Source organism: Uranotaenia lowii, chromosome 2 (assembly GCF_029784155.1).
Source record: "Uranotaenia lowii strain MFRU-FL chromosome 2, ASM2978415v1, whole genome shotgun sequence".
Lineage (NCBI taxonomy): Eukaryota > Metazoa > Arthropoda > Insecta > Diptera > Culicidae > Uranotaenia > Uranotaenia lowii.
Window position 1 is genome coordinate 427,052,673 of NC_073692.1, and position 19,987 is coordinate 427,072,659.

The 19,987-nt window shown below is 36.0% G+C and overlaps 1 protein-coding gene across 5 annotated transcripts in view; it reads left to right on the plus strand.

Annotated features, from left to right (window-relative positions):
* The window catches only part of LOC129744515 (zinc finger protein 423 homolog), a 196,014-nt gene that overhangs the window by 160,950 nt on the left and 15,077 nt on the right, over window positions 1-19,987 (plus strand). For all 5 annotated transcript variants that reach the window (XM_055737079.1, XM_055737078.1, XM_055737080.1 and 2 more), the window contains 2 exons: window positions 15,364-15,506; window positions 17,941-19,371. In XM_055737079.1, coding sequence (XP_055593054.1) covers window positions 15,364-15,506; window positions 17,941-19,371 — 1,574 coding nt within the window. The remainder of the gene's footprint in view (window positions 1-15,363; window positions 15,507-17,940; window positions 19,372-19,987) is intronic.

The window sequence follows — 19,987 nt, forward strand, 5'->3', positions numbered from 1 at the left end:
TAGAATAAGTCTGTCAGATTGCCCGGTTTTATCCAACCTTGTCCGGATATTTGATACTTAATTTAGAGAAAGTTCGGTCCAGCCTGGAAAACCGGGTTTTTGCCCTGTTTATTCACTTTATTTGCATAACCTATAAAAAAAACCCTCAAATTGAGTGTTAAGAATTTTTTATTTTTGCATCCAGCAAGTTTTGACATGAAATATGAACATTTCTTTGGAAGCCTAAAATACGATTCAATATCTCCTCAAGAGTTTTGATGAGGATTAAAAATATTTCAATTGGTTTTCACAAAATTCAAATCGTGTTGGAAATAATGATTTTTATTGAATAATTCCATGATTTTGGCTATATTTGCCCGGATTTTGGAATGAAAATTATGAAATCAAATGTCTGGATTTGGCCTGTTTCTTGGATAAAATTGGACGGATTTGTGGTCCGGGAAAAATTCTGGCAACCTTAGCTTAGAATATGTGTCGGCTTCACACAAATTTTTGGAGCAATATACGTCAAAATTTTCATGAAAGTTTTCTTGAAGCCTGAATGCAATTTTTTCCAGGAAGTAATTCCTGGATTTTCACCAAATTTGCCCAGATATTGCTCGGATTTTGGGTTGCATTTTCTTGAACTGAATGACTGAATTCTGCAATGTTTTTAGATAAAATAGCACGGATTTTCCCGGCCCGGATCCATACGGGATAAATAAAATACTGTGACCCTTCAACCTATTCTGGCCACTAAAATACGGTACTTCCCCGGTACTACGGTACTAGTAAACTGAAGATCGTAACTTCGTATCTTATTAGACAAAAAATATATTAGCTGTTTAACAGGGGTATGTCTTTTTGCGTTGATAAACAATAAATTCAATTGACATCACTGCTGGAGCCTCGCGAAGTATTGCATGAAAAGTAGTCTAGCAATACCTCACTAGGCATCCAACAGTGATGTCAATTGAATTTATTATTTATCAGTGCCAAAAGACACACCCCCATTTAACACCTACTAACTTTTTTGTCTAATAAAATACGAAATTACGATCTTCAACTAAGTTGTTCAGTGGAAAATTTCCGTTAAGAAATTTATAAATTGGCACAAAAACCATAAGCAGGCTTCGTTCCACAGAAGAAACAGAAATGATGTTGATTTTTCGGTACAAAAAATAAATTTTCCCATACAAACCTAAAAGTTTAAATTTACTCATGTAAAAGTTACTCAAAAATTCTGCAAAAAATCAATGGATGAGTTTTGAACCAAAACGAAGCCCAGGGTTTGAGAAATTCAAAAATGACCCCAAATCGACTCAGTCCAAATGTGACAGGCAATTTAATATATGTTGTTTTCCTGTATTGGAACCTACTGAAAATTGACAAACAAGTTTCAAGAGCATTTTTTATTGGAAATAATGTTTTGGAATTAGTATGACATAAATAAAATCATTGATTAACTCTTTATATAACAACCTAGCCTTTAGAAAGGGTAAAGTCAAGAAGCTCTCCCTCGATGGCAACTGTCTATTTTTGCTGCATGGCCGAATTTGTAGCTTTTTAGTAACTAAAAAATATTGCCAAAATTTGTTTGACTTTTGTAGCGCTAGTGGAAGACTGCTAAAATAATGACCCACTCTACACTCTGGTTTTTGTCCCGCTGACTTTCCAGCTAAATTTCCAGCAATTTAAATTGCTGGAAACAACAGCAAACATTAATGCTGGTTTCCAGCAATTCAAATTGCTGGAAAGTCAGCAATCCAGATTGCTGGAAACCAGCTATTTCTTTCAACACAACCGGCAGTATTTAGTATGAAATTTATATATCAATTAAAAATTAAAGTTTGATATTGGCTGTGTATATAATTAGCAATGAAAACTATTATTTTCTCCCATTTTCCAGAAGGGATTTATTTATTTTCAAGAAAAAAAACTTTCTAACGCCGGCTCTGGGGTGGCCCCTTCGTGCCAAAGTGTTGATCATCCGCCACCTGAAAAAATAGTTTTGATTAGTATCTTTTATGGAATATCTACCTGTACAATTAAAACTTACCCTTGACTTGATGCCGGATTGCTTGAATATAGAGGAAAATAAAAATAATTATATTAATCTAACCCAAATTCGTAAAATACAGTCTCACCATGCTTCAGCGTACGAAAACAAATAGACTCCAATTTGATAACTCGATTGCTGATTTTCCAGCAAACTAGATCAATTGCTGGAAAGTCCTGCAATTTGAAAACCGATTGCTGATTTTTCAGCAAAAAAGAAAGGAACACAACTGAATGCTGAAAAATCCAGCAATTAGAAAACCGATTGCTGGTTTCCAGCAAAATTTGGATTGCTGAACGTTTCCAGCGATTTTTTTTGCTGGAAATCGAGGCAAAAATTTACTGTGTACTTTGCTCTTAAATGAATTAATTTTAAAGTACGAAAATTTCTATATTTTTTTAGAAGTTCTCAATCTTAAAACTTAACTTAAATGTGTGACTTTCGCAGTATAAAAAATAATTCTATGCAAGTATGATAAAAATTTTATTTGTGAGATTTTTTAAATCAGAAAATGGCTTGTAATGCGGAAAATTTCTATCAATGATTAACTTTTTTTTCGTGTCAATCAAAGTTATTAATTTTATCCCATGATCCAGTTGGGGGAAGAGCATTGAAAAGCTTCAACTTTTGTCGATGTTTACACCTGGGCCATAAACGTTAATTCGGAAAGCAGGTGCTCTACCAACTGAGCTAAGCTTTAGTTGTCGATTTATAAAAATTTATATTCAAGTATAAAATTACCGCACTTTTGAGCGCTGATGAGGTCTAGTGGATAGGCTGGCGCGAGCTGGTAACCCAGACGTACTGGGTTCGATTCCCGGTATCGGCAAGAAAAACTTTTGGGTTTGAATCCCATAAGTTGCCGACAGGTAAGATGTGTTTTCATTGTGTAAATAATTATATATTTCAGAGGGAATGCATCTGGGGTTAATCTGAAGAGACTATTGCAAGCGGAGTGGATTGCCAACCATTGTAGGTCTCTAAAGGTTGGATGACTTCCCTCGACGAACCATCGGCCGTGGAAGCCTGAGAAGCAATTCGAAGGCCAAGCCACACAGACATAGGCTGGACCTTGCTACCGATGGGGGAATCATACATACATACATACATACATACATACATACATACATACATACAAGTATAAAATTACCGCACTTTTATACCTAGAGTATTTATCTACCAAAAACATACATATTATGACTATTTCTAATGCAAACATACATATCATGACTATTTCTAATGCTTATTAAAATGTACCGCTTTTTTCGGCTGTGTCACGCTTTTTTGCTAAAAATGTCCCGCTTTTTTTTTTGAAAACCATCTGGCAAGCCTACCTTAAACTACCAATGGTCGTTGAAATTCTTCTTCCGCAGGTCTTTTCAGATCATAACTTTTCGGCTGGTTCCATAGTTTATTTTTCTTACACAAATATTAAATGAAAAGAAGAGCCAGAGTTGTTCGTTAATAAATAATTGCAATTTAAAACCATCCAGGAACGTACAAAATAAAGAATGTTTAAAACAGATCAAAGCCTACTTCTGCATTGAAACTTCGTTTTTTTTCCTTGAAACAAACCAAGAACTAACTGAAACCCATCTGAGAAGTATTAGGTATGTGACAGCTAGGTTTCTACATTGATAACTCTATTATGCCTATATTTAGTAATCGGAAGATCGTTATTCTGCGCACAGAATGGTTCTGACAGCCGCAGGTAACGCACCGCATGTTAAGTGTCCTGATATGCGGTGGAAATTTGTATTGTGTCACCAGGAGGCGCGCGTTAAGGAATGCCTTTCCAACTCCTCCTAGGGCATATGCCCACCCCGATTAGGTATAATTGCAATTATGACTTTTGTGGTGCACAATATGGAAGCGCACACCCGGTCACGGTTCATAATTTTGTCGACGATTGAGAATCGCAAATGAACCGATCATAACGTGAATGAATTTTCCGCCGCAACTATGTGAGCATTCGATCGAAACGGAACGGTGTGAGCGAGAGAGCCAGATCAACATTCCACGAAATCAGGGTACACAACAAGTCGCCTATTACTTCTTTCTTGCGATGGGTCCGGATTGGATTGGGACCGTGGACATACGGACATGTTCGCTAAAACTTGTCCGCTGTATTTAAGCCTTAGAAAACCAGCTCGGTACTACTGTTTATGGAAATCTTATGAAGATGATTATGGTGAGTATGGGAGGTAAATTTTCCAGAATTCGAACCATCAGGTTATAAAAATAATACAATAGCATATTAAAAGTAACACAGAAAAGGTGCTTTCTCTGATGGGGTGTTGTCAGAGAGAAGATGAAGAGAATGGGGGACGAGATGCTGCTCGAAAGAAGTCCATAAAGCGGAGACCAGGGAGCTGCTGCTAGCAAAGTTTAGTCCCATCAGAACTCTGCCTGCCACAAGACGGAGGAAAATACGAGCAGCAGTAGAAATCCATTGCGACAACTTTTCCTACATCACTTCACTTGACTGGTTTCGTTTTCTTCTGAAATCTGGTACGACACACGTAAGACGTAAATGTTCATCTTTGTCGCCACAAGAAGTGAATATAAGAAGACGAACGCAAGCGACAGGGCAGAAGTTAAAACCTTTGACACCAAAATGAAAGGAGAAACATGCTTATAACGATGTTGTTGCCTTGTTTCGTAGTAGGACCATGAACGGAGCCAGCTGGAACCGACTTCGACGACTGAGTGGAGCTTCTACCGTCGTCGGTCGTCTGAAACGGCAGAATGATGGTGATGGCTTAATTGTCTCACCCCCAGGTATTTTTCATTTCCTGATGGTTCTAACGACAAATGCAACTGGTGTGATTTATTATCATGTTGCTCGAGGTAGGACTGCTGGGAATCAAGGAGCAATCTTACTGTTTACCCGTACCGTTTTGTTCCGTTTGTTCTGGACATAATTCGAATTGGCTTTATTGATAGGTACTTGTTCTCGAGTGATTACAACAGAAGCTACACAGGAACTTACCTGAAGATACAGACGGTCAATAATGTTCTTGTAGTGATTTAATTGTAACATTGTGTTGGACAGTTTGCTGTTACTGAGAAGCTTTTTAATATTATTGAAATTGACCCAGATATCTAGCCTATGAAACTAGTTATTTTTGGGCTACACGTGTCTTCATTTACTTGAAAAGTCCACGTTGTTTAGTTTTGTTCAGTTTAATTGAAGGAAAACATCGGATAGTTCTTCAACAATTTTGCAATGCTTAAAAAGTAGGATGCCGTATCAAGAGGTTGCTAGTTGAACCTAAAGAGTATCATACTAACATTCCTTACTTTTTACCCCATTGACTACTAGGACGTGACCAGCGCCATTTAAAAAAAAGGAGAGCATCAGTTTTGTACAATGAGAATGGTTGCTGATCCCAAGCACCATTCTTTTGAAATTGATAACAAAAGTTTTCGAGGCCGGTCAGTTGATTTCAGGTATAAAATTTTGTTTCACCGAATAGTTGTAAAGATCAATTTTTAGTATAGTAGTATACCACTACATATTCATCCTACATCTATAATTTCCCTTTGAAAGCATATTGAAATTTGAAAATTATCACTTGCTTCACAATCCCCAAACACCTTAACAGCAAATGACATAAAACGATTAATTCCACGCCGACCAATCGCTCTGATGCCGGCTGGTTTTCTTTGCCCGCAGCCATTCTCGGCGAAACCAATAACGTCACACTAATTAATTTTCTCAACTTCTCACCATCCTCACCTAAAGGGTGTTGATTTCCCGTATAAGTATATCCGCAACCGGGCAGGTATAGGTCGATCTTTATTACCGAGTTATTAACTCTCAGGTGAAATAAGATATAGGTACCTGGGTATTCGTGCGGATGTTTTTTTCCTCTCTCGTCTCGATGCGCGATGAGCACATGAAACGATAAAGATCGATCTGTAGGCAGGCTACCGATCTTGGAGCTGTTTGAATGCTATTGGTGCATTTACAACGAGCGGGCAACGAATGAGGTGTTGGGGCCTCTATACAAATATGGCGTTTCGAATACAAATCTCATCCCCACCAACAAATAACCACCCAACAAGCGAACGAAAAAAAAAGTATATCGAGACGACAAGTTCGTGTGGTCTTCGGTTTTGGAAATCTGCAATTTATGGCATACCCGAGACTGTGATTGTTTCGCCATGCCATACTTTTATGCTAATGATGGATGACGGTACGAGAGCAATATGGAGGAACCAGTTTATTTTTTGCGAGTTTTTTTTTCGAACCGTTTCGCAAGATTCACCTCAAGTATTGGAGGAAAGAGCGAAAAAATTAAGAAACGATCATGCGATAGGCATATTCAGCGCAGCAGATGTGAGTATGGACACGGTAAAGTACCAACACTGTTTGTCGAATGCCGCCGTCGGAGATGATCAGTGTTGATAATTTTATTGGAAGAATACAACGAAAAAAAAAACCGTTCCGTTAAATTTGGTACCGAAATCAACTCTAAGCGGTTGTGCCAAACTGGAAATAAAACTCTGGTGAGGAAATGAAGTTTTTTTAAAAATATGATTAGGTACCTACAACAGATGATTTCATATATGTAAATGTTTACAAGAATGTCTATTTAAATAAAAATATCAATCTATGTATCTATTGGTGATATTTGATAAAAGGTTGGTTTCGATAAAGAATATTTGCAAAAACCTTACCAAAACAGAATATCATAACAATTTGGAAATCAAATCGTCTTTGAGAATGTTAAACTGATTGAGCTCTCCGTCAACATCCGGTTGTTCTCAAGTGCACAATATAAACACTCTTTATGGCGCTTCCTCGCACGGGAAATAAGGCCGACACAACACAAATTTTTGCCAAAGTGCTTCTAGAAAACTTTTTTTCAAATTTCTTGTAAACAATTGTTTATTACATAAAATTTTCTTCTAATTTCGTGGTATTGTCATAAACACGAACAAACGCTTTCAATGGATCGATGGAAAAAGCTAATTTTCTGAGAGGAGTCGCCACTAGCGCTCAGACCTGTCAAACCTCATGATCAAAGTAGCAGAGAAAACCCAGAAAAATCAACAAAACGTGGCACTGTGTTGAACTATGAGAAATCACGCGGACAAAAATCGGAAATAATTTTAATTAAATTTTTGTTAGGAAGAAGACCCTTTGTTTAAAAAAAGCTCGTATTTCAGAACTCTTCCATTCTTAAGGTATTGAAAAATGAGGAAAAAATGCAAAGATATATATGTTTGATAAAAAAGTAATATGCAAATTCATGATCACTGATTTCAAAAAAACTTCTACGTACAATACATTGATGTAAATGTTAATATCTATGAAAATACAGTGTTGAGAGGCTTCAGAATAACTAATAATAAGATAAAGGATGAGAAAATGAAGGAAATCATAAAAAAATTAAATAATTAAAGTTTTCGGACGATATCATTTAGTTCCGGCTGATTTGTTCATGTTTTACGTGGATATTTAACAAGTTCTGAAATGTTCAGTTCCGATCTCAAGATTTGGAGCTTTTTTAAAATTTCACCAGTGTCAGTTTTTTTGACCTACCCTCTATAAAAAGTAGTTATAAAACGAGCAGATCAGCTTTCCAGATTTCCAGGTCTTTGACTTTGAAACTAGGTATCCCAATTGGCTACCTATATTGTTCTTACTTTTCAAACGTGTTTTATTAAAAATTAGAGCTGCCCAGAAGTGTTTAAGAAATGAAAAGGCAGCTTCTTAAAGGATAAGGGCCTGAGTTCCGCTCAAAAACATGAATAAATTTTCCGATTTTTTATAAACATATGAGCCATTTTCAAAATGTGATCGTGAAATATTAACTTATGATCTTACGATCGTAACCATTTTTGGTTGTCATTTCTGACAGTCAAATCGTTGAAAACATTTCAATATATGTTTGAATTTAGAAATTATCGAAATTTTTCGGTGAGTTTTAATAATATTCAAACAAAAGTTACTCTTCGAGTAGCTCGAAACGTGTAGATAGCCAGTAAATTTTGTTTGATTTTAATAAAACTCACCGGACATCGTCGATAATTTCGAAGTACAAACAATAGCGGTGATAAAACCAAAACTCCAATTAATATAAGTTTGTCCACTTGCTTGAATGACTATCTCTCATAGTGCGTTACCATAGTTGCCATAGTTACCACAGGAATTGTTTTACTTTCATAATAAACAAGAGTGAGCGCCAAGGATAGGCATGAAGTAAACAGGAAAAGTTAGGCTGGAAAATTTTATGAGGTTTTAATTCATATTGAAATTAATTTTTTTTTTCAACAAAGTAAAAAATAATTATCTGATTGAGCGATTCTATGTGCGTGCTTGTCTTAATGAATCGAGTGGGAGTGGTGCGAAAAACAATGGAAATTTATACTATGCTTTCCAAAACTTTTCAACACGTTTTCGGGCCTGGAATTTTTTTTCCAAAACGGGTGAAAAACCGTGCAATCAATTTGAAATTTTCAAATACAAAAACTGAGTATTATCCAGACAAATTAGAGCAAAATTTATCCATTAGTCGAACAAAATCAGGAAAAGATAGGAGAAACTTGAACCTTTATTTTTTCGTTGAATCAATTCAAATTGTGTTCAAAGCTTCAAAAAAAATTCTTAATAATGTTGATGAAAATAATTATGAAATATTCGTTTTTGGATAAAAAATTAAAACAAATCATTACTCAATTAGATTTTTTATTAAATTCAGCTAATTAATTGAGGAATGAAAATGTTATGGCCAGTCATTTGATCAATTTACCATATCATTCAATTTCAATTTACAGTTGAATTCATCTAAAATCTAAATGATTTCATGTCACCCTAACCTGTTTCGCTTCGGTACCGCCATCTGATAAAAATAAAAAGGGTTTTAAATAAATACGACAGATGCAGATTTGTATCTCTCTAGCGGAAAATTGCGTAGGAGGTGCTTAAGGAAATCCATTTTCATGAGTCATGTCTAACTCAGTTCATAATTATATGATTAATTTAAATAAATTTAAAATATTCAATCAAATGTAGTTTTTTGCCATTCTTGTAATTAATTTCATTATTGTGGTTTTTAGAGTCTTTATTGTTATTTTTATCAATTTAATTATTTTCTTTTTTTTGTCGTTTGATCAATTTTATCACTTTTGAATAATAATTTTTTGTTTTTATTTTTAAAATTTTTCTTTTGTTTCTTTCATAATTTTTGTCATTTTATTTTAATCTGACATTTTTTGCTATTTTTGTGATGTTTGCCTTTTTTTTTAATTTTTCTGATTCGCAATTTTCTGATTCTTGTTCGTGTTATTTCTGTGGTCTAATGAGCAAATGACAAGAATGACAAACATTTATATATACAGTGAAAACCCGATTTTATCACCCCCATGATGAATTTTAGAGTGATAAATCGGGGAGAGTGATAAAATCGGGAGATTTTGAAAAAATGATTTTTATCCGTCATAATCTAATAAATTACTACAAAAAAACGTATATTATCCCAATTAAACAAAGTAGAGGTTTTGTAGTAGATATTCCCTTTTTTGACATTTTACTAGTTATAGGTCTTTTTTACATCAAAACATCATACAATATTGGTTTTACGCATCTTTAAACATCTTGTTTCGACCGGTATTAGCAGAAAAATTAAATAATCTTTAATGGTTCAAATCCTAATGATCTAATTATTTCTTTTGCTTATAATTTACTGAAGATAAGATTCAAAGCTTCCGTTCAAATCAAAATAAAAAAAAAATAATGTGCCTGTCACATATTCGCCACTAAAAATGCCTGGATGACTCGAATGATTTTCCAAAACTGGTTCCTCTAAGACTTCGTACCAGCAGTACGCAAATTTTCAGCCGAAATGTCTATTCCTCCTAAAGCTGTGTTGTTACTGGATAATTGCTCAGCACATCATATGAATGATGAGCTAAAAAGCGATGATGGTTTGATAACTGTTTTTTATGCCTCCAAAGTGACTGCAGTGATTCAACCCATGGACCAGAATGTAATTCAGAACTATAAACTAAAATATCGTCAAAAACTTTTGCTACATGTCATGGCTCGCGAAATCGATATCGGTCAAAGCTTGAAGAGCATAACGTTGAGGGATTTATGTTTCTGGATGCATGATTCTTGGAGTGAAATAAAGCGTACAGTAATGTAGTAGTCATGGAAGAAAATTGGAATTATTTTAAATAACAAACTCGTTGACGAAGATGGTGTTCCCTTGATCCATTCTATTGATGTAAACAACCGCGATGAAACTATTTTGCCACAGGACCCTGAGGAAAGATATGCAAGTAAAGCTTTTACGGATGAAGATATTCTGAAAATAAAAATTTTGGATGTAGCACCAGACTCAGAATCAGCGGCATCTACCCCAAATGATTAATGTGAAATTTCAAGAAACATAATTGATGTTGAAGTTGTACGTATGTTGGACAACATAGTTGATTGGGCTGATGATCTCTCTTTAGATGATGTCATCTTCTTGCAACGTATCAGAGAGATTGCTTTGAAGAAAGTTCAAACAAATAAAACACAGCTTTAAGATTACTTGAATATGTTCTTTTATACCATTATATTTAGTTATTATTGTTTTCAACAACTTTGATTAACAAAAAATCTGTTTCAAACTTGACTTTTTTGTATAAAAATCTTGATATGTCACTGATCAATCATCTTCACTTTCAATATCGATGCAATCATCCATCAGTTTTGTCCCTTCAGAATGATTTCAACCTCAAGATGTTCAACGGAAATGAAAAAAGGCGATATTTAGTATTTTTGCGTTGAATAAAAAATGATGACAAAATCGAGTGAAAAAATGAGACAAAATCGGGGGCAGACAAAATCGGTGTGTGACAAAATCGGGTTTTCACTGTATTGGAAATTCACCATGGGTGCACGAATTCCCCCCATGGCTTCGTAAGAACTGTTATGGAGTAAATATATTGCGTGTGTTAACACGTCTTACCTGTCGGTCACTTATGGGATTTCAACCAAAAAGTTTTTCGGCTGATACCGGGAATCGAACCCAGTACACGCCTTACAACCCAAAACCAGACTCGCCCCTGCCTATCCGCTAGACCACCTTGGCGCTTTAAAATGACAAGAATGACAAACATATGATATTTAAAATCAATTAAATTCGTAAATTAGACTATTCGTCATTTCTTCCCTTTTTATTTTATACTAGCTGACACGGTGTGCTTCGCTACACCTTCCAAAAATCAATCAAATGTGCGAAAATAACTTTAATTTATTTGTTCATAATTTCGAATGACATTTCAATATCTTTACAAAGAGAGCTGCAACTTGAAATGAGAACTGCAATACAAAGAAGATTAGAATATTTAATTTTTTTTTTTTCAAAGCGTGATCGAAAATTTTATTTTAATCATCGTTTGAAATCTTAAATCAAGAATTGGTTTATGTTTGCCTCTTTCTTACAAAGTGGGGAGAGGAAAATAAATGTCACATTTGGCTTTATTTGCTTGATAAGTTTCCGTGTTAATGTGTGAAAATGTAGAAGAGCCTCCCTCTCCTTCTTCCTGTAGCTCCTCTCAAAGATGGAGGGGTCTTAAATTATCATAAAATAACACATTTTTTGTACACAAAACCCTTACACGTAAATTTTAGTTTGTTCGCTTGACTTTTTTCAAACTATGAGAAAAGCATGCATGGTAGTTCCATCCGCCATCATCATCTCTACACTGTATGGAATCCCTCCTTCCAACTAAAAATTAGGAACTTTTCTTGTACTTAAGTATTCAAATACTTTTTTCTGTCAAAATTTTCACTATTTGCAGAACTTCCCTCCCCCTTTCTTATCCCATGGAAGAGGAACGGGGTTCAAATAACCAAAGAATCATTTATCATACCCATACTGGGAACAAAATATTATTCGGTAAGAATGATGCAAAAAAGTCGTGTTGCATAAGGCATATTTCTGTACTATTTAAATACTCTACGCTCCCAAATTTGTTACGATTTGCTCGGTTAGTTCTCGAGTTTCACAAACAAAATGTATGGAGGCTCCCCTTCCCTCTTCCTATCGCTCCAGTGAAAGGAGGAGGAAGCATTAAATAATCATAGGAAAAATGTACTCAAAAACCCTCTGTTAAATTTGAATAATAAGTTCCCGAGTGATCGCCTAATATTGAATAAAGGTCTCCCTCCCACTTCCCCTCCTACTATTGGAGAGAGGGAGGGGTCTTAAAACATAAAAAATTACATTCTTGTGCCCTTATCCTTTTTTATGAAAAATTTGGTTCCATTTCTTGAGTTCCAAGTTCTCAAGTTAAGCAAAATTTGTATTAGAGTCTTCCTCCTCCTTTTCTTTATCCCCAAAGGCAGAATGAAGTGGTTTCAAATAATCATGTACCCATTTCTCGTATCACATGCTTTCAACTTGGTTCCATTCACTTGATGAGTTCTCAAGATTGCAAAAAAAAATTTAAAGAAGCCTCTTCATCTTTCCTATCTCACAACTGAAAGAAGGGAATGGTACTAAATACCAATAGAAACTTTTTTGTTCTACCCTTGCATTGCTCTCGAGATATGCAATATAAATTGTATGGAATTCAACTCCTCCCTTCCTTTCTTTCCAATTGAAGAAGGGGGGAGTCTCAAATAATCTTAAAAATATTTCTCATTTTCAACTCCTCACTGAAAGGGAAGATGGATATCAAAGATTAACGGAAACATTTATCGAACCTCTATCAATTCTCTAATACCATCCCTTGCCAAATTTGCTTCCTTTTGTTCGATTTTTTTTTTCAGATGTACAGTCTCCCTCCCCCTGTCCTATTTCCTCATTGGAAGGAGGGAGGGTTCTTAAATAATCACAAAAATATTTCTCGTACCCAAATACCCTCCCATGTCAAATTTGGATCCATTCGCTTGATTTGTTCTCGAATTATGAAAACATGTGTCTTTTATTTGAAAGGTTCCCTTCCCCCCTTTATTTGAGGGAGAGGTTTTTACTGTCGTATTTTTTCGTTTTAGAGATACTTTTTCCATTTTTTTTTATTTGTGTAAATAGTGTTTGTCATTTGTGACTGTAGTATCATTTTTATCGTTCATTTCATTTATATTGATTAAATATTTGTGTCATTTTTCCTTTATTTTCTTATATTCGTCTATTCTGGAAATATTCATCACTTTGTCAAATGTTGAACCTAAAATTTTGTAATTTTACCCATTTTTATGATATTTCTTTTGTTTGAAATTTTCTGTTTCATGCTTTTTGTGTTATTTTTACAACTTTAATACAACTTACGCTATTTTTCTCTCTAATTATAGACACATTACCACGTTTGTGGCGTTCGTGTCTCGAATTCATGTTTATCGTTATATAAATTAATGTCATAACTTTGTTATTTTTGTATTTTCTTTTAATTTTTAAATTTATGAGTTTTTGCAATTTTTTATTCTTGTCCTTGACATTTTTTTGCCATTTACAACATGTTATCTTCTTAGTATTCTTTTGCATTGTTTTTTTTATTTATTTTTTTATTCATTGCTAGGACCACTCATATTTAGTCAGCCTGTTCAAAAACTAATTCTTTATAATTTAGCAATGTGTGGATATTTATGGGTCCAAAACGAAATTTTTTGAACAAATTTAATAAAAATAATCATGAAAGGTTTTTTGAAAGCCTTAAATAAGATCCAAAATCTGTTGATAAATTTTGTTGAAAAAAATTTTTTTTTAAGTTTTTTTTTCTAAATTTTTGATGTGTAATTCCTAGGTTTTGAAAAAAATTGCCGTCAATTAGTCCGGCCCGGATACGTGCTGAAAAAATTTTCGATACTTTTTTTTTAAACGCAAGAAAGCAAAATTTGTTATAACTTTTTAATGAAATTGATAGAAACAGCGTCATAGAAAACCGTCACAGAATTTTTAGGTAAAATCACAGAAAGTCAGATGTGTTTTTTGCCAAAACACAGTTTTTTCCGGCAATTACTTGTAGGTAGCGTCTCAGCCTTTAATGTCAATGTTCATAAGATCGCTTCTCGATTATATAGCAAGTGTAGCCTGTACCAGTCATTGGGTGATGTTAGAATTCATAAAATGTGAGCCGGCAAATATCAAGAGATACTCAAGGATCTCTACAAATCCACAATTTTGAATACTATTTATGATTATGGAATTCAGTGTCCTAATTTTGAATTTCATGTTAAAAAATATTTGATTTTTCTTATATCAATAACTCTGTTGGAACATAAATCAACAAATAAACTATAATTTTTTTTTCAAATTTAACAATTCTAAGGTGATACACCTCCCCGTGCCATGGAGCAAAATTCACACACCTCACTGAAGTGATGAACGAATCCTACAGGATCTGAATATCAATAAGGAGAACACCGCAACGACAATGATTTAAAAAAAAAGCTCACAAGAAAAGCTGATAATGGGAAAAATCCATCCACCTTGTCGAGTCGGGTCGGCGGAAGGAAGGAAGGATGCTGGCTGCTGTCTATATTGACTTGGCGCGAGATTTCAGCACTGAGATAACGTGTCGCATTTGTCGTAGCAGCAGCAGCAGCAGCGTTGACGACGGCATTCTTTGGCACTTATTTTTCTGTCAAAAAGAATTTTGATTTGTGAACCACACAAAACGGCTACAGCACAGCGCATATTTTGCCGCCCAGTCGAGAGCCGAGTTGGGGCCAAGGAAGCAAACAAAGCCACAAAAATGCAACTGGGAGACCTCTAACGTGTGGAGAATGTTTTGTCAGCTATCATCAGCACTCAGAAGGTTGCATCCTCTTCATCAGTCGCTGGAGCGTTTATGAATCGAAATTTTGACATCGACACAACTATTTCATCTATTCTGTTGCGATTCTCGCCGATTCGCCGATGCGTGTTTCATAATTTTATAACGATTATTTCCACACCGAAAACTGAATACCAGAATGCACAATGGGGGTTTGGTTGTTGGTGGTGGCACCACGGTATTGCATTGGCCAAATCGCCATCGAGAAAGCCGACCGCGCTCACTCAGGAATGTTTCAATATTTAAACTCGAATCGGACAAGCGCGTTTTTTTCAGTCTGATTCCTGCTCCTTTGGCGCAACTCTTAATATTTATGGTGGCGTTCTTAAGCATCCCGCGCGCCAGCTACAAGTCCGACCCGAGAGATCGGCGCAGCGTCTACAAGTCTGTCACTGACTTACTATCTTATCGACTCAACACCGGATTCTTGAAGTTTTCTTCTTTTGTTTTGCATCCTCAATGAGCCCATACACATTTTCCGATGCTTGGAAAACTTTATTTTTGACGGCTTCTCTTCCTTCTCCTTCTTCATCTCGTTTCAGAGCCATACAGAACATATGCCATTCAAGTGTGAATATTGTGCCCGATTGTTCAAACACAAAAGGTCAAGGGATCGCCATACCAAATTGCATACGGGAGACCGACGGTATCGGTGCCCTCACTGTGAAGCCGCATTCTCCAGAAGGTAAGTACTCTTCATATTTAATATGTTATAGGAGGAAGTTGCTTATTGTCGGTCAACAATGATTTTCCAAAAAAGCTTAAACTGATAATCTAAACAGCAGCCTGATATGGTGTTTCAACTTTAGGAGAAGGGGATCGCCCTAAAAATTGCATTCATATTGAGTCTTATTCTGCAAACTCCATGACGTGACTCGCCAAATTTCATCTCAAAATGTAGGCTACAGTCAAAGTACTTTGAAAGTTAACAGGTAGGCCATTGCTCTTAACCTTATTTTGCAGCTCCATGTATGTACACGGCATTCCTACTACAAACAAAAATAGTTATGAACTGGTTTTCTATGGAATAGAAATTAAAATCATTAATTTTGTCATTAATAGCCGCTTGTTTCCTCTGAAAAGTTCTTGAAATCAAAGATTGATTCTCAAAAGTCATATGAAACGGTAAGTTTGCATTAAATTTCCTAGTATACTAGGTACATAAATTGTGAACATTAAAAAGAGAATTTCGTTGTCGTCCCCGAATGTATGTAATGTATGTAATCAACGAAAAAAATTCCTGCATTCTTAGCAAAGATTCCATGAAATAAGCAGTGTACATTATATTTCGATGACTATTAGTCGTTTTGTGAGATTACTTTGGAAATTTTCACAAGAATTGACTGTCACATTACAAAAATCAACCAAATTTTTATTTTCCAGTCGCCAAAAAACCAACCAAATAAAACTTTTTACTAATTCAGAGAGCCAAACATAGTTGATGGTATTAAAAAGCATAAGCTCATATTTTTTTCATAATTTAAATGCTTACCAATTCTTTAAAAAATAAGATTTTTAGATGAATTCGATACATTTGCTAACCATAGGGCGTTTGCACAGTGTATTAGTATAAGTAAGCCGTTGGGCAAACAAATGTGACAGCCCCATGTTAAATGAATACAAATCGACAGAAGAAGGATAGTTTTTGAAGAATTAATGAAAACTATTGAAAAGTTTCTTAAGAACGACACATTTTTCAAAAGCTATAGCTATAGATCATTTTTTGACTTGTTTGTGATTTTTTTCCTAATTTTTAGTGGAGTTCTTTAACACAAATGAAGACTTTGTACAGGATATGAGCGTTTTCAGTGAAAGCAGGACAAATATTGCTCAAGTTTATTAATCAATTTCGTTACGAAAACTTTTAACTTCATCTTCCTGGTTCTAAATTTAGTATGATAGACCCAAAAACGTGAACTAAGGATCTGGGGGAACCGTTTAATGTGCTCTACAATGGTGGTTGGCTTGTTTTTCATTTTTGTTTTGCTTGGTTCCCCACTAATATCCAATAAAATAATCACCTTATCGTTGCCACTTGTTAGCAAATGATCCGAAATATACTTTATGAATGCTTTTTAGAGAAATGAAGCATTCATTCAAGGGAAAACCAACATTTTAGTTGAATTTTGCTTTCGCCGCATATAAAAACCTCTAATGTGTGCCCAACAGACCTCTTGTATGTGTGTGTAGCAAAAGCCCTATTCTCATAACTATTTTTTGGAGCCTTTCACCAACACAGTTGAAGAGGGCGGAATAGCTTACCTTGTCTATTTCAAAGTACTATGGACTAAAGTAAGGGCTTCAGTACCTAGAATTAATATTTCCTCCATCCTTTCCATCCTCTTGTTGATCTGTCTACAAATTCGAAAGCACCGAAACATACTTTTTATCAATATTCTTGAATACTTTTGGGACAAATAAGGAAATCTTCGAAAAATTAACGGAGCTTGAAAATTTAACGTCAGTTGTTGACGCCGACTACTTTGATCTTCTGTAGACTAAGGGCTTCAACTGAAAAATGAGTTGCAAATAAAGTTATTTATATGAAAATTATAATTGAAATCTAACATAAAATGTTTCTCTAAGAGCAAGTTCACTGGTGTTGGGAAAAAGTGGTAGAAATTTTGTCACTTTTGTGCAAATTTGCAAAATTTTGCCATACAAAAACATTTTCAAGATCTGTGGCCTTCAACTTTTTCTACAACACGTGTTGTATTTTCGCATGCTGTGATGCAAAAATAGTAATATTTCTATCACATGCGGCTGAAATAGAAACAGTGCTGTAAAAAAATACAACGCCCAGAGATCTTGAAAACATTTTTGCATGGTACAATTTTCAAAATGTCAAAATTTCTACCACTTTTTCCCAACACCAGTGAACTTGCTCTAATTCGCATGAATATGTTGAAATTTGATTTTTTTCTTAATGTAGTGTTTTACCATAATATTTTTATTCGATTCAATATCGGAATGTTAACAAAATATTATTTTTTTGAGCTATGCTACAAAACCTGAAAAGAGTCCGATTGCAACTTCCCCCTACTCTGTTGTTTTCAAAAGTGGGTACCTTTCCTTATAATCTCCTTTACCGTTTTGTTTTATTGCTCTCTTCCTATCAGTGATCATCTTAAAATCCACATGAAAACGCATGATAATCAGAAGCCATTCCAATGTACCATCTGTAATCGGGGCTACAATACGGCCGCAGCCCTAACCAGTCACATGCAGAACCACAAGAAGCAAATCGCACTCACCGGAAGTCCCAATCTTACGTACAGCCCCAGATCTACGAGTTCGCTCTCGAGTAGCGCCTCGAACCCGAAGCGGAAATTTTCGCCCTACGAGCAGAACCTAATGATGATCAACAGTACCAAGTTGCTCAAGTCGGGCGATCTCGCCTGCATCTACTGTACGAGAACAGATTTCGCCACCATCGAGCAGCTGGGAGTGCACGTCCAGGCCATGCACAGTAATTTATTGCTCAATGAGAACAATTTCCATCGCCATACGCCACCGGATCCCATGCTAACGTATCCGCCGATTCCCTGCGAGTTTTGCACGATGAAGTTCCCGACGGTTCCAATGATGTATAGCCACCTCAAAACGACCCATTTGGATAAAATCAGCAGTCCCAACAGCTATTTGGAGCAATTTAATAAAAATCTTATGAATACCTACAGCGCATTTTACAGCTCGACAATGCTGGAGGACAACAAACGACAAACGACGCCGTCGGATGATGTAGATGGCATCAAAAGTGAACGGCCAACTAACGCCGAGAAAGCTTCGCGAGATGAGAACGGGAACGAGGAAAGCGCACCACAAGCCACATTGGTGAACGAGAAAGACATCAAGCAGGAGAAAAAGGATGAAAACGATAACTCACGGGACGCCGCCGAGGAGCAGATTGCCCCAACTGACCTGAGCCAACCTCGCATGAAACGAATGAAAATGGAACACGATAGTAGCTCACCTTCCACCAGCAGCAGCAATCGTCTAGGAATCGAAAAGGAAAGCTCACCCATCAACAACAGCATGAGTTCTGGGGGAGGAGGTGGCGTGGTAGGACCCCCAACAACGAGTGGAAGTGGTGGGGGTGGAGGATCTTCTTCTGTTGGCGCAACTCCACCGGGCGCTTATCTTTGCAATCAGTGCAATGCTGCGCTGCCCGATTTTGAATCGTTCCGAACCCATCTGAAGGCCCATCTCGAGCAGGGCTCAACGGCTTCCTCGTTCATGTGTCAGCAGTGCGGCGTGGCCCTGGCGGATCAGCAGGAATACGAAAAGCACGTGACCGGTCACTATCTGGTGACCGGATCGGAATACCTATGCGATTCGACGTGCAGCAAGAGCTTCGGCAAGGCGGAGGAATTGCACAAACACTTGTACGACGCGCACACTCAAGTGCTCTACAAGTGCCAGCTCTGCAGCGATACCTTCGATAGCAAAGTCACCATCCAGGTGCACTTCGCCGTGGCGCATTCCAACGAGGTTAAGCTGTTTCGGTGCTCGGCCTGTGCGGAGATTTTGCGAACGGAGCGGGAGTTCAGGTAATACATTCTTGATTGATGTTGTTCATAGATCACTTCTCTTAGGTACGACAAACCATTTGAGCTTTCGGTCAATTGTTTGGGTGAAAGTATTGTTGATCTTCAAATTGTTTTTTGCAACGGAATTATTTTACAGAACACTTGACGCATTTCACAAAGATTTTAGAAATCCCACTTAACACGATTTTTGAATTTTAACCATCGCAGTCATTCGTCCTTTGATTGTTGAAAATATTAATTTATTGAAGCAATCAATTTTCTTTAAAAAAAAATCCAATAATGACTCTATGTGACATGCCAAATTTGCAATGCGAGTGGAATATTAAATTAAAGTTACGAACTAGATTTTTCAATTGATCCTTTTTAAAACCTAAATTTGAATTAATATTTCTGGTTCTGAATTCAATTAAAGAATTCATGATTCTGCGCATTATTTCCATAATTTCATGATTCAAACATCAGAAAGTAATTTAGAATTCCAAATTCGGAATAAAGTAAGTGAAAAAGTCCTCATTCAGAATTCTAAAAAAAAAATTCCCCAAAATTTTTAAGCTACTTAAACAAAAATATCACCGTGCAATCAAAAAATGGCAACGTTCGGGAGCGGGAATTTATC